Source organism: Salmo salar, chromosome 23 (assembly GCF_965601325.2).
Source record: "Salmo salar chromosome 23, fSalSal1, whole genome shotgun sequence".
NCBI lineage: Eukaryota > Metazoa > Chordata > Actinopteri > Salmoniformes > Salmonidae > Salmo > Salmo salar.
The window spans coordinates 40,169,896-40,184,707 of record NC_138313.1 but is presented as its reverse complement, the minus strand read 5'-3'; the positions used below and the strand labels follow the sequence as shown (position 1 = coordinate 40,184,707).

At 45.6% G+C, this 14,812-nt stretch overlaps 1 protein-coding gene across 1 annotated transcript; it reads left to right on the top strand.

Moving 5' to 3' along the window:
* Positions 1–4,146: 4,146 nt before the first annotated feature.
* LOC106584602 (uncharacterized) lies at positions 4,147–13,211 on the top strand. The gene is made up of 13 exons (XM_082968256.1): positions 4,147–7,045; positions 7,151–7,381; positions 7,543–7,617; positions 7,714–7,764; positions 7,869–7,940; positions 8,875–9,198; positions 9,375–9,425; positions 9,645–10,031; positions 10,171–10,590; positions 10,902–11,225; positions 11,719–11,790; positions 12,231–12,314; positions 13,183–13,211. Exons 1-13 carry the CDS (start codon positions 4,615–4,617, stop codon positions 13,209–13,211), a joined length of 4,551 nt encoding a protein of 1,516 aa, XP_082824382.1. The 5' UTR covers positions 4,147–4,614.
* The last annotated feature ends 1,601 nt before the right edge of the window (positions 13,212–14,812 follow it).

Sequence of the window (14,812 nt, the reverse complement as noted above, 5' to 3'; positions counted from 1 at the left end):
ACGCTCTTATCCAGAGCGACTTACAAATTGGTGCATTCACCTATAATATCTAGTGGAACAACCACTTTACAATAGTGCATCTAAATCTTTTAAGGGGGGGGTTAGAAGGATTACTTTATCCTATCCCAGGTATTCCTTGAAGAGGTGGGGTTTCAGGTGTCTCCGGAAGGTGGTGATTGACTCCGCTGTCCTGGCGTCGTGAGGGAGCTTGTTCCACCATTGGGGTGCCAGAGCAGCGAACAGTTTTGACTGGGCTGAGCGGGAACTGTGCTTCCTCAGAGGTAGGGAGGCGAGCAGGCCAGAGGTGGATGAACGGAGTGCCCTTGTTTGGGTGTAGGGCCTGATCAGAGCCTGAAGGTACGGAGGTGCCGTTCCCCTCACAGCTCCGTAGGCAAGCACCATGGTCTTGTAGCGGATGCGAGCTTCGACTGGAAGCCAGTGGAGAGAGCGGAGGAGCGGGGTGACGTGAGAGAACTTGGGAAGGTTGAACACCAGACGGGCTGCGGCGTTCTGGATGAGTTGTAGGGGTTTAATGGCACAGGCAGGGAGCCCAGCCAACAGCGAGTTGCAGTAATCCAGACGGGAGATGACAAGTGCCTGGATTAGGACCTGCGCCGCTTCCTGTGTGAGGCAGGGTCGTACTCTGCGAATGTTGTAGAGCATGAACCTACAGGATCGGGTCACCGCCTTGATGTTGGTGGAGAACGACAGGGTGTTGTCCAGGGTCACGCCAAGGCTCTTAGCACTCTGGGAGGAGGACACAAGGGAGTTGTCAACCGTGATGGCGAGATCATGGAACGGGCAGTCCTTCCCCGTTAGGAAGAGCAGCTCCGTCTTGCCGAGGTTCAGCTTGAGGTGGGGATCCGTCATCCACACTGATATGTCTGCCAGACATGCAGAGATGCGATTCGCCACCTGGTTGTCAGAAGGGGGAAAGGAGAAGATTAATTGTGTGTCATCTGCATAGCAATGATATGAGAGACCATGTGAGGATATGACAGAGCCAAGTGACTTGGTGTATAGCGAGAATAGGAGTGGGCCAAGAACAGAGCCCTGGGGGACACCAGTGGTGAGAGCACGTGGTGCGGAGACAGATTCTCGCCACGCCACCTGGTAGGAGTGACCTGTCAGGTAGGACGCAATCCAAGCGTGCGCGGTGCCGGAGATGCCCAGCTCGGAGAGGGTGGAGAGGAGGATCTGATGGTTCACGGTATCAAAGGCAGCAGATAGGTCTAGAAGGATGAGAGCAGAGGAGAGAGAGTTAGCTTTAGCAGTGCGGAGAGCCTCCGTGACACAGAGAAGAGCAGTCTCAGTTGAATGCCCAGTCTTGAAACCTGACTGATTAGGATCAAGAAGGTCATTCTGAGAGAGATAGCAAGAGAGCTGGCCAAGCACGGCGCGTTCAAGAGTTTTGGAGAGAAAGGAAAGAAGGGATACTGGCCTGTAGTTGTTGACATCGGAGGGATCGAGTGTAGGTTTTTTCAGAAGGGGTGCAACTCTCGCTCTCTTGAAGACGGAAGGGACGTAGCCAGCGGTCAAGGATGCGTTGATGAGCGAGGTGAGGTAGGGGAGAAGGTCTCCGGAAATGGTCTGGAGAAGAGAGGAGGGGATAGGGTCAAGTGGGCAGGTTGTTGGGCGGCCGGCCGTCACAAGACGCGAGATTTCATCTGGAGAGAGAGGGGAGAAAGAGGTCAAAGCACAGGGTAGGGAAGTGTGAGCAGGACCAGCAGTGTCATTTGACTTAGCAAACGAGGATCGGATGTCGTCAACCTTCTTTTCAAAATGGTTGACGAAGTCATCCGCAGAGAGGGAGGAGGGGGGGGGGAGGGGGAGGAGGATTCAGGAGGGAGGAGAAGGTAGCAAAGAGCTTCCTAGGGTTAGAGGCAGATGCTTGGAGTTTAGAGTGGTAGAAAGTGGCTTTAGCAGCAGAGACAGAAGAGGAAAATGTAGAGAGGAGGGAGTGAAAGGATGCCAGGTCCGCAGGGAAGCGAGTTTTCCTCCATTTCCGCTCGGCTGCCCGGAGCCCTGTTCTGTGAGCTCGCAGTGAGTCGTCGAGCCACGGAGCAGGAGGGGAGGACCGAGCCGGCCTGGAGGATAGGGGACAGAGGAAATCAAAGGATGCAGAGAGGGAGGAGAGGAGGGTTGAGGAGGCAGAATCAGGAGATAGGTTGGAGAAGGTTTGAGCAGAGGGAAGAGATGATAGGATGGAAGAGGAGAGAGTAGCGGGAGAGAGAGAGCGAAGGTTGGGACAGCGCAATACCATCCGAGTAGGGGGAGAGTGAGAAGTGTTGGATGAGAGCGAGAGGGAAAAGGATACAAGGTAGTGGTCGGAGACTTGGAGGGGAGTTGCAATGAGATTAGTGGAAGAACAGCATCTAGTAAAGATGAGGTCAAGCGTATTGCCTGCCTTGTGAGTAGGGGGGGAAGGTGAGAGGGTGAGGTCGAAAGAGGAGAGGAGTGGAAAGAAGGAGGCAGAGAGGAATGAGTCGAAGGTAGACGTGGGGAGGTTAAAGTCACCCAGAACTATGAGAGGTGAGCCATCCTCAGGAAAGGAACTTATCAAGGCGTCAAGCTCATTGATGAACTCTCCAAGGGAACCTGGAGGGCGATAAATGATAAGGATGTTAAGCTTGAAAGGGCTGGTAACTGTGACAGCATGGAATTCAAATGAGGAGATAGACAGATGGGTCAGGGGAGAAAGAGAGAATGTCCACTTGGGAGAGATGAGGATTCCAGTGCCACCACCCCGCTGGCTCGATGCTCTAGGGGTATGCGAGAACACGTAGTCAGACGAGGAGAGAGCAGTAGGAGTAGCAGTGTTATCTGTGGTGATCCATGTTTCCGTCAGCGCCAGGAAGTCTAGGGACTGGAGGGTAGCATAGGCTGAGATGAACTCAGCCTTGTTGGCCGCAGACCGGCAGTTCCAGAGGCTGCCGGAGACCTGGAACTCCACGTGGGTCGTGCGCGCTGGGACCACCAGGTTAGAGTGGCAGCAGCCACGCGGTGTGGAGCGTTTGTATGGCCTGTGCAGAGGAGAGAGAACAGGGATAGGCAGACACATAGTAGACAAGCTACAGAAGAGGCTACGCTAATGCAAATGAGATTGGAGTGACAAGTGGACTACACGTCTCGAATGTTCAGGAAGTTAAGCTTACGTTGCAAAAATGTTATTGACTAAAATGATACAGTACTGCTGGCTGGTGGAGTAGGCTAGCTAGCAGTGGCTGCGTTGTTGACTTTGAACGTGTAGCTGGCTAGGTAACCTCGGTAGTTTCAGTACTACACCTTGTCATGATACAAAGCAACTTTGTAGCTAGCTAGCTAACATAACACTAATCAAGACGTTCCTTGTAGTGTATTTAGTTTCAACAATGCTGCTCGTCGGTAATAGTTGGCTAGGTTAGGAAAAATGGCGTCGCGGGGGACGGAAATAGCTGGCTAGCTAACCTCGATGGCTGGCTAGCTAACAATTATCAATTAACAATTATCAAGCTATGACAAAGACAACTAGGTAGCTAGCTAGGTAACACTGCACTAGTCAAATCGTTCCGTTGTGAAGTATTAGTAACTACAGCGCTGCTAGTCGGTAACGGATGGCTATCTGGCAGTGGGTTAATGATGACTAGGTGTGTTGAGTAAGTCTGGCGCCGCGTCGCGGCTGGCTAGCACACCTCGATAATACTCAAACTCAAACTACACAATTATCTTAGATACAGAGACAGCACAGACAACTATGTAGCTGGCTAACTAACACTAACACCACACTAATCAAGTCGTTGCGTTGTAATGTAATAGTTTCTGCGGTGCTGCTAGTCGGTAGAAGTTGGCTAGCTAACAGTGATGACTAGCTAGCTAGCAGCTAGCAGTGTTGACTACGTTAGGAGGACGAAGATAGCTAGCCTCGATAATTACTCAGTTACTCTAAACTACACAATTATCTTTGATACAAAGACGGCTATGTAGCTAGCTAAGAAGAATTGCTCAGATCAAACAAATCAAGCCGTTGTAATGTAGCCAGCTAGAAAGGACATCCCTATTCAATTCAATGCCGTGCTGATGGGTGCACCCTTAGCAAAGCAGGAAGAAGTGTCCTCCATTAACCAAGAAGTACAGGATTGTATTGTGCTCATTTAATGTCAACTGACATTACACACATTTCAATGAAAAGTCCTTGCCATGGCCATGGCAATTGTGTATAACAATGCCAAGCTAGCCATTTTGAGTGTAACCGTGAGAAGGTGTAGTCAAATTGCCGGGGCCTGAGGGGCTATTTCCATTCTAGACATTCTATTTATATGAGAGTAGTTTACAGAAGGGTTTTAGAAGTTTGCACAAGGACACAGAAGTAAAATAAACTTCCAATTGACAATCTTCAGGGAAATTGTCAGTAATTTTCACAATAATAACATTTCTGTCAATTTGGAATATACTGTACATTAAGGTCAAATTCATCTTTGGCAATTGGGTAAAAAAGAAAGATGGAACTATTAAAAGTGATTTACTTGATGCCTTTTGATGCCGATGCCGTCTTTAGGTTGTTTAAGGATTTGTTTTCTTTAGCAGCATCCTGTAGGATGCTAACATTTACGAACTCTCTTTTAGAGCTCATTTGTTATGGAAGTGCACAGTATTGGTCAGAGCGACTGGCATGTTGAGGTGGGCCTGCTAAGGAAGGAGGTGGGCCTGCTAAAGCAATGGGCCTGTATGGAGGAGACGAGACGGATAGAGAGACAGAAGATGGAGATGTATGGAGAAGAGAGACAACAGCAGGATTACCAGTATCTGGAGATTAATAGAGAGAAGGTGTTGAAGGAGGTGGAGAGGGACAGACTTGAGAGGATGAAGATGGAGGAGAAGAAGGAGCTTGCAAAAATAAATCAGATGAAGGATGAAGAGTTGCTGTTAATGGATATTAGAATGAGAGAAAGGGAGAGAGAGATGGAGGAGGAAAGGAGGAGGTTCAAGAAGACATCTGAGAGGCAGAAGGTAGAGAAACGGATGGAGCTCCAGAAGAAGAGACAGAAGGAGAGAGATGAGTGGGAGATATCTGAAAATAAGAGAATGGAGGAATGGGAAGAGTTTTACTGGAAGGAAGAAGACATCCGAAAGGAAGAGGGAGGGATGAAAGCAGAAAGGAAGGCAAAGAGAATGGTGGAAGAAGGAAAGAGAAAGATGGGAGAAGAACAACAGATGCTGAAAAAGCAAGCCAGACTAACAGAGACACTGAGTGATGGAAAGAGAAGAGACCTGGAAGAGAGAAAGGAAGATGAAAATAATATGGGAGAAAAGTGTGTGGAGGAAGCAAGGGAAAGAGACAGGAGAGAGCTCCTGAAAGAAAAGAGGTGGAGACAGATTGCAGAAGAAAATTTGACACACATGGAGAAACAAATGATGGAGAGGGAGGGGGAGAGGAAGAGAGAACTTGAGTGTCAGATTAGAGAAGAGATGAGAAAAAGAGAAGAGGAAAGAAAGCACGAGGAGGAAATGAAAATGAGGAAACTGGAAGAGGACCTAATGAAAGAAAAGAGGCAGAGACAGATTGCAGAAGAAAATATGACACACATGGAGAAACAAATGAGAGAGCTGGAGGAGAGGGAGGAGGAGAAGAAAAGAGAATTTGAGAGTCAGATTAGAGAAGAGAAAAGAAAGCACGAGGAGGAAATGAAAATGAGGAAACTGGAAGACATGAAGAATGAAATGTTTGGAAAAATGAGGGAGTTGGAGGAGAGGAAGAGAGAACTTGAGAGTCAGATTAAAGAAGAGGAAAGAAAGCATGAGGAGGAAATGAAAATGAGGAAACTGGAAGACATGAAGAATGAAATGTTTGGAAAATTGAGAGAGTTGGAGGAGAGGATGATAAAGATGGAAAAACAGCATGCAGCGAATACAATGATGGAGGAGGAGAATGAGGAAAGAAAGAGGGTGGAAGACACAGCGAGGATGAAAGAGCTAAAAAAGACAGCCTTGGATGTGTGGGAATTTCACTTTGGAAGTGATGAATGTCCGAAGACTGACGATAGCAAAAATGAGGAAACACCAGACAGTGATACTGCAATTGTCAAAACAACCAAAAAGGTTGAGAAGGAAAACAGTGCAGATGAGAAGAAAGACAACAGTGTAGGTGTGCGGCAAGATAGTGACACATCTGTGATCGAGGAAATCAACCCAAAGCATGAAGAGAGGGATGGCGACCAGGATGATGACTCCAAGAGTGATGGGAAGAAATACAGAAGTGATGCAGAATGTTCAGATGGTGATGACAGTAAAAGTGCCAAAACACACCAAAAGAAGACAGACAAAGAGAAGAATGAAACGATGGAAGCACTCCTGACCGAGGAAAAAGGTAACAGTAGTGATGATGATGATGATGATTTCACTGAGATGAAACAAAAGGATGGACATAAAAATATGCTTGTTGAGGAGAAGGTAGCTACAAATTACTGTCAGAATAATCAACCAGCAGAAGTCAAAGTTCAAAATGACCTGGCAGGTGATATGGACTGGTCAGAGAGTGACTACAGCGAGATTGAGGAAATAATCGACGGTGACACTGAGGACATTAGTGAAGAAATAAAGGAAACGGATGAGGAGGAGGAGGTTGAAGAAAATACAGATATTGAGAGTGATGAGAGAACAGGAAGAAATGTGATAAGAAGTGAATGTGATGATGATAAGAGTGGGAAACCAAACATGAAGAAAGACATGGTTGACAAAGACAATACAGACAACAACGTTGAGAAAGATAAAACAACCCAAAGCAACACAAAGAGAGAGGAGGGTGAAAGAAAAGAGGGTCAAAGCCAAGACACAGAGACATACAAAACCAATGGCGCAACAGAATCTGACGAGCTCACTTTGGCTCCTGGAAAGGGGGCAGATAGCAATGACAGTGAGAGTGTCAAATCCAACAAAGAGAAAGAAAAGGATGACCAAAAGGACAAAGGACAGTTAGAGAGTCAGGAGGAGAAGAAGGAGGACAGGATACTTGCTGGAGCAGAGGGAGAGACTCAGCATCCTCAGGAAGACCAATCGGAAATGTGCAAAGGTAAAAAATACAGTTGTTTGACAGCATATGTAAATTATCACTGATCTGTGATTAAATGTAATTAAAATGACACTTACCTTTTCACACCATTGTCATCTCTTTCAGATTTTTCAATTTTCGCAGCAACGACGGTTAAGATTCAGGGCCCAGGCGAGGATCAACTAGCAATTGAAGGAAAGACTAACGACAGTCAGACAGACCAGGCAGACCAGGCAGCAAAGGTCAAAGGTGAAAAGGACCTGGACATTGACTGGTCAGAGAATGACAGTGAGACTGAGGAAATGACATCTGATTTTGAGATTGATGAGGAAACAGACCAACCAGCAACGTGCGGAGGTAAGAAGGCAGTCAGTGGAAATACAATGAGGAGTGCTGATCTTGTTTGACAGCATATGAAAATCATCACAAATATTTTCTAATTGTAGAAAACTCCCGTGATATCATTAACACTTACCTTTTCACCCACATTTTCACCCACCATTTTTTTGAAATGTCAGATTACTCCATCTCTGTTACTGCGGAGGTTAATAAGACTCAGGACCCTGACAAGGATCAACCAGCAAAGCTCAAAGGTAAAAAGGGCATAGACAGAGAATAAAGTGTGATATGTGAGGGTAGCTTCAACACTTTCACTTACACTGTCTGTATCCCACCTCCCTCTCCCCCAGATTCCTCCATCTTCTCAGCTGGTGCTGAGGTCAAACAGACCCAGTGCAAAGGTCATCTTAGTTTACAGTTCTTTTGTACATTGAAAGTGTTACACAACTACACCCCCCTCCCCCCTGTTGGTATTAATATCCTTAATTTTCCTTTTCCTTGTTAGATGTCTCCTTGGTTGCTGCAGCTGAGTCAAAGACTCTGAACCCTCAGGAGGATCAGCCAGCAAAGTGTAAAGGTAAAGAGCAAAGCCTGGTTTTCCGATAGCGATGGAACTGAAGCTTCCTAGTGTTTAAGTGATGCAGCTTTCTTGTAACGGCCGAAGATGTCACATGCGTTTCCCAAAACACCACGCAACGAGAACGTTCACTAAGTGCATCGTTGGAGTAGATGTCGATACTGATTGATAGAAAGGCAGGGCTGCTCTGTGATCAGATTTCTCCATTCAAATCTTACCTTAACATTAGAATTATTCCACAATACTGATGACGGATCAGGTCCTAGAGAGCTATTACCACCTTATGGCTGCAAAATATTGAGGCGGCTTATTCTGATGCTTACCCTATAATAATGCACTAAATCACAGATTCATTTGGCACATGTAGTTAAACATCATGAAATATATATTGAGGCAAAAATGACAGACCGTTTTGTCTACAAATAGAACTCAATTGACTGAAGATTAAATTGATTTCAATATGATTGAAATATAGGCCTATGTAGCCTACTGAACTTCGCTTGTTGAAGTGCCAAGACATTGGCAACTGTTTATTTTATAGTCAACTTTGTGCCGAAGTTATCGTCAGTCACAGAGAGACAGATAAACAGCTTGTTTCTATGTTTAGGGGAGATCTTCTGTGTAGAAAGTTATGTGGAAGGGCAAAAAAAGCATTTAACAAAGCACTTAGCTGTTCTACGTGTGCCCTGAGGCAGTGTTTTCAACTGCACTTTACTCATTATGGTTTTGGGAAACAGCTCTGAGATTTAACGAAGCTCCTATGAAGGTTCTAACGATTAACATAGCCTTATGATGCTTTTGGGAAACCGGGCCCTGGATTATAACATATTGATACAATGTTGAATGCTGAGATAGTTTGTTAGCATGTTCAAGGCACTTCTCTTATTTCTGTTTTTCTGTGTGTTAATGTCCATTCTCTCTCTTTTCTTGTCAGATTTGTCTGTGTTAGCTGCAGCTGGAGGAAAGACTCAGGACTCAGCAAAGGTCAAAGGTGAAAAGGACCTGGACATTAATGTAGACTGGTCAGAGACTGACTACAGCTGCAGTGATGATGAGTTCACGAGTGAAGAAATATACCCAATGGATGAAGAGAAAGGTCTTCTACAACTCCAGACTGATGGGAATACTAATGAGATTGGTGGAGAAACGACAGATAGTGATGATTTTCAAAGACACAGAATAAACTCAGAGAAGGATGAGAAAGATGGATATGAAAAGAAAGAGGTCGTTCAGGAGAACCAGAGAGCAAAGTGCAAAGGTAAAAAAGATGGAGAGATATAGAGAGGATTCTAAAAAAAGAAAGATGATATATAGAACAATAAATGTGTTTGAAGTTCAGAATGTAAGGTGGTCTGAAACACCCTCACTGAAACCCTCACTGACGCCCTCACTAATATGTATATATTTTCTCTCTCCTACTTCCCTCTTTCCCAGATTTCTCCATATTTTCAGCTGGTGCTCAGGTCACACATTCACAGTGCAAAGGTAAGAATGAGCTTGCGTGATTGACGGCATTCATGTATTTCTCAACTACAGAATATTCTCAAAGTGCAAATATTAAAAGGCCCTTATTTGGAGTTGTAGTGTATTTGGATCCAGCGACGAGTGCTGAGCATGTTTGAAACCATGTTTAAGTCATTATGGCTTTGTGTTCTCATTGCGTGAAAGTTCCTTTAATGATACTCCTGTTCCTCCTCGTGTTAGATCTCTCTGGGTTTTCTGCAGCAAGGGATAAGTTCAAGGGTGAAAACGACCTGGACAGAGACTGGTTAGAGAGTGACAACAGTGAGATTGAGGAAGTAATAGAAAGTGACAGTGAAATAAAGGAAATTCACCAAATTGAAGAAAGGAAAGAGAAGGATGAAGAACAGACAGATGACCTCCAAAGTAAGAGGAAGACAGAGAAGTGTGACGAGGAAACCACCGATAGCAGTGATGACAAGAGTGAGAAAACAAACGTCAAGATAGACAAAGAGATGCGTCATGAAGACATTACAGACCACACCCTTGAGAAAACAGATTTCTCCATATTTGCTGAAGAGGAGGTTAAGCCTCAGGACCCTCGCGAGGACCAGCCAGCTAAGTGCAAAGGTTAAAAGACACCATTTAAGTCTGAATTGAAGCACATTTTTACAATGATGTGTGCTGAGCTAGTTTGAAAGCATGTTCAAGGTGTTATATCGGTCTAGTAATGACCCTTCCTCTTTTCTCTTGTCTGTATTTGCTGCAGCTGGAGGAAAGACTCAGAACACTCAGACAGACCAGGCAACAAAGGTCAAAGGTGAACAGGACCTGGACATTGACACAGACTGGTCAGAGAGTGACCTTGATAGTGACGATGAATTCATAACTGAAGAAGTATGGCAAAAGTGGAAAGAGGACAATGAGAAGAAAAGACAAAACAAAGATTACACAGTTACACCATTACGGAATACAGATAGGATTGATGGAGAGATCTCAAGAGAAAAGATTGGAAAGATAAACCAAGAGCAGAGGGCTGCAGCGGAGGGAAAAAATCAGAACCCTCAGACATATCAGCCAGTAAAGGTCAAAGGTGAAAATGACCTGACAAGTGCGGGAATGAACCAAGAGAAGACAGAGATAGAGGTCGTTCAGAGGTCTCGTCAGGAACAGCCAGCTAAGTGTAAAGGTCAGGAGGGTTGGAGGACCATGCTATAACCTGTAGAGCTGTCTTTTTACATTTAACATTTACATTTTAGTCATTGAGCAGATGCTCTTATTCAGAGCGACTTAGAGTAGTGAGTGAATACTTTTCATACTGGCCCCCCGTGGGAATTGAAAACACAACCTTGGTGTTGCAAGCACCATGCAATACCAACTGAGACACATTAGGCTCCAAATAACAGCGATGATGTTTATTTCCAATCCTCTCTCTCTCTCTCTGTCTCTCTGTCTCTCTGTCTCTCTCTCTCTCTCTCTTTCTCTCGGGCATGGCCAAAGTCCCCCCGGTTCAGCAGGCCAAAGTGAGTAATAAAAGTGAGATTGTCCAAAAGAGAGATGGGAATGACAAAGTGACAGAGCCAAAGACAGATGCAGAGCTCATTATGGAAAAATATGAGAGGATGGTGGAAGAGGGGAGACGGGGGCTTGGTCAGAAGGATAGGAGAGGTAAAGTCAAGGCCAATGGGACAGAGGGAAAGAAAAAGGAGGAGTCTAAAGAAGAGCAGCGCAGGCTGAGGAATGAGAAGGCCCTGCAGGATCACCTGGACAGGGTAGAGAATCAGGAAGGGACAAGCAAACAGACCAGACAACCACAGTGTAAAGGTAGGACCAGGCAAAGTGACAGGGAACTTGAACACAAAACATTTCATTTGCTGTGGTTTAATAGCGAAGAGCACCATCGCCCTCTCCCAAAAGTTAGGTTGGTGCGTAAAACCCGTAAATTCAAATAAGTAAAACAGTGCGAGGGTCTGCACTAAAGCTTACGTCATTTTTAGATTAAAAAAAGATATATTTTAACTGCATCAGGGATGGCGTACACAGATGTTTCGGCTTTGCAGCCTTCTTCAGGGTGGTTTAGCATCACATTGTACTCAGACGATGCCATCTTAATCCACATGGGGAGGCTAATAAAACTATTACATTTAAGTAACAGCAGTGTATTTCACTAAGGTACTGAGTTATGTGTGACTGCAGTTTATTAACACAGTACTCCTCGAGTACATTGAAACAGCTTATAGGCCTTAACTATACTTTTATTGCTGTGTGTTATTGTCCTATCAAATCTCCATTCATATATATTCCTTTCTGTCCTTAGATTACTCTATTTTCACTGCATCAGGGCTAAAGAGCAAGGACCCGCATGATCAACAGCCAGTAAAATGCAAAGGTAAAATATGAAGGGGGATAGAGAGGGACAGACTTAGACATTATATTTGATGGCACAGTGAGGTACAGGTAAAAAGGACGAGAGATACAGAGAGAGTGAGACAAAAAAGGACGAGAGAGAGAAAGAGAGAGGCAGGCAGACAGACAGAGCAAGACATACAGACAGAGAGAGAGAACGAGAGAGAGAGACAGAGCACACAAGCACACTATAGGCTCTGGTACTCCATTGGAATAGAACCGTTTGATGTTTACTCAAGTCTATTTTAGGTAACATGGCTGATGTTTGTTTTGGATCATTTTCTTTCTTTCTATATATCTCTCACTCTGTCTCTATCTCTCTCTTTCTTTCTCTTACACGCTTACGCATGCACGCTCACGCACACGCGTTCACTCTGTTTTCCTCTATCTCTGTCTCTGTCTCTCTCTCTCTCTCTCGCTCAGATTACTCCATCTTCTCTGTGGGCCAACAGCGGGTTGCACAGCCCCCTCCAGCCCATAAGAATAAGACAACCTCCCACCGCAAAGGTAATAACAAGAGCAGGTTGATTCATTGGCTCATCAATAAGAATGTATAAGAGCAACCAGTTTTAATAATCTTCAAAACCCCCAGAGTCTCTTCCCCCTTATCCCCCGTCTCTCTTTCAATTCAATTCAAATGGATTTATTGGCATGGGAAACATAAGCAAGTGAAATAGATAAACAAAAGTGAAATAAACAATCAAAAATGAACAGTAAACATTACGTTCACAAAAATTTCAATGGAAAAGAGACATTTAAAATGTCAGATTATGGCTATGTACAGTGTTATAAGTACAAAAGGGAAAATAAATAAACATGGGTTGTATTTACAATGGTATTTGTTTTTCACTGGTTGCCCTTTTCTTGTCGTAACAGGTCACATATATTGCTGCTGTGATGGCACGCTGTGGTATTTCACCAAAATAGATATTGGAGTTTATCAAAATTTGATTTGTTTTAGAATTCTTTGTGGGTCTGTGTAATATGAGGGAAATATATGTCTCTAATATGGTCATACATTTGTCAGGAGGTTAGGAAGTGCAGCTCAGTTTTCACCTCATGTTGTGGGCAGTGTGCACATAGCCTATCTTCTCTTGAGAGCCAGGTCTGCCTACGGTGGTCTTTCTCAATAGCAAGGATATGCTCACTTAGTCTGTACATAGTCAATGCTAATCTCTGTCTCTGTCTCTCTCTCTCAGATGTCTCTATATTTGCAGCTGGGAAAAATCATTTGGCTAAAGTCTTGAAACCCCTTGTGTGCAAAAAGGCAGAATGTATAGGTAAGAGAGGAGAATGTTAAAACTGATAAGTGAAGTTTGTTTGACACAGTATTACATGATTCTAACAGTGATACTTTTTTTTGTCTTTTTTTCAGTTCCTGACGTTTTCCTTGCTAAGAAGTGACCTCTGCAATTTGACAAATATTTTCTGAAATTCATTCTCATTCTTTCCCTTGTTTTCTATATACATTTTAACATTCTTCAAGCATTATAAAATAATAAACTCATTTTAGCATCAATGGTTTGTGTGTGCACATTGTTTTTAAGGGTCAGGTCAAGACCAATTCTGTCAGGTGTCTGTGTGCAGTGGGTAGGACGGAGTCAGGCGCAGGACACAGAACTGAGTAAAAACGTACTTTACTTGAAATAAATCACAAACTAATTCCATACAAGGAAAACAATCCAGCTCGAAACAAAAGAGCGACCACTTAACAAAGAACAAACACGCACAAAACCATGTGGGAACCAGAGGGTGAAATCCGGGTGGAGACGGTGAAATTCCTGCAGTAAGGAAGGGTCCAGGATGTCCTCCACCGGCACCCAGCATCTCTCCTCCGGACCGTACCCCTCTTACTCCGAGGTACTGAAGGCCCCTCGCCCGACGCCTTGAGTCCATGATGGCTCGCACAGTATACGCCGGGGCCCCCTCGATGTCCAGAGGGGGCTGAGGAACCTCCTGCACCTCAGACTGCTGGAGTGGACCAGCCACCACCGGCCTGAGGAGAGACACATGGAACGAGGGGTTAATACGATAATCAGGGGGGGAGCTGTAACCTATAACAAACCTCGTTCAGTCTCCTCAGTACTTCAAATGGCCCCACAAACCGCGGACCCAGCTTCCGGCAGGGCAGGCGAACCCAGCTTCCGGGGCCTCACTGCGGTGGCGGTTGGCGCTCGCCTTCTGCCGCCTGATGGTCCGTTGCAGACGCACATGGGCAGCGTCCCATGTCTCCTACGAGCACCGAAACCATTCATCCACCGCAGGTGCCTCGATCTGGCTCTGATGCCACGGTGCCAGGACCGGCTGATAACCTATGTACACCCTGAAAAGGAGATAGTTTAGTGGCAGAGGGAGTTTTGGGCCATCTCTGCTCAGGGGATGAAAGCCGCCCACTCCCCCGGCTGGTCCTGGCAATAGGACCGCAGGAACCTACCCACATCCTGGTTAACTCTCTCCACCTGCCTGTTACTCTCGGGGTGAAAACCTGAGGTGAGGCTGACCGAGACCCCCAGGCATTCCATAAACGCCCTCCAGACCCTAGACGTGAACTGGGGACCCCGATCAGAAACTACATCCTCAGGCACCCCATAGTGCCGGAAAACATGGCTGAACAGGGCCTCCGCAGTCTGTAGAGCCATAGGGAGACCGGGCAAAGGAAGGAGACGGTAGGACTTAGAAAAACATGGTGTTTCCTTGTGATGGAGGAAGATCTGTCACGAAATCCACCGATAGGTGTGACCACGGCCATTGTGCTACGGGTAGGTGTTGTAATTTCCCTCTGGGCAGGTGTCTAGGTGCCTTGCACTGGGCGCACACCGAACAGGAGGAAACATAAACCCTCACGTTCTTAGCAAAAGTGGGCCATCTGTACTTCCCACTAAGACAGTGCACTGTCCGACCGATACCAGGATGACCAGAGGAGGGTGACATGTGGGCCCAACAGATCAAACGGTCGCGGACATCAGATGGAACGTACAGACGCCCAACTGGACACTGGGTGGGAG

Excerpts from the sequence above, each read along its gene's own strand:
- LOC106584602 (XM_082968256.1), top strand. The coding sequence starts at position 4,615 with ATGGAAGTGCACAGTATTGGTCAGAGCGACTGGCATGTTGAGGTGGGC. Across the intron at positions 7,046-7,150 it reads CCAATCGGAAATGTGCAAAG|ATTTTTCAATTTTCGCAGCA; the intron begins GTAAAAAATACA and ends CATCTCTTTCAG. Across the intron at positions 9,199-9,374 it reads CCAGAGAGCAAAGTGCAAAG|ATTTCTCCATATTTTCAGCT; the intron begins GTAAAAAAGATG and ends CCTCTTTCCCAG.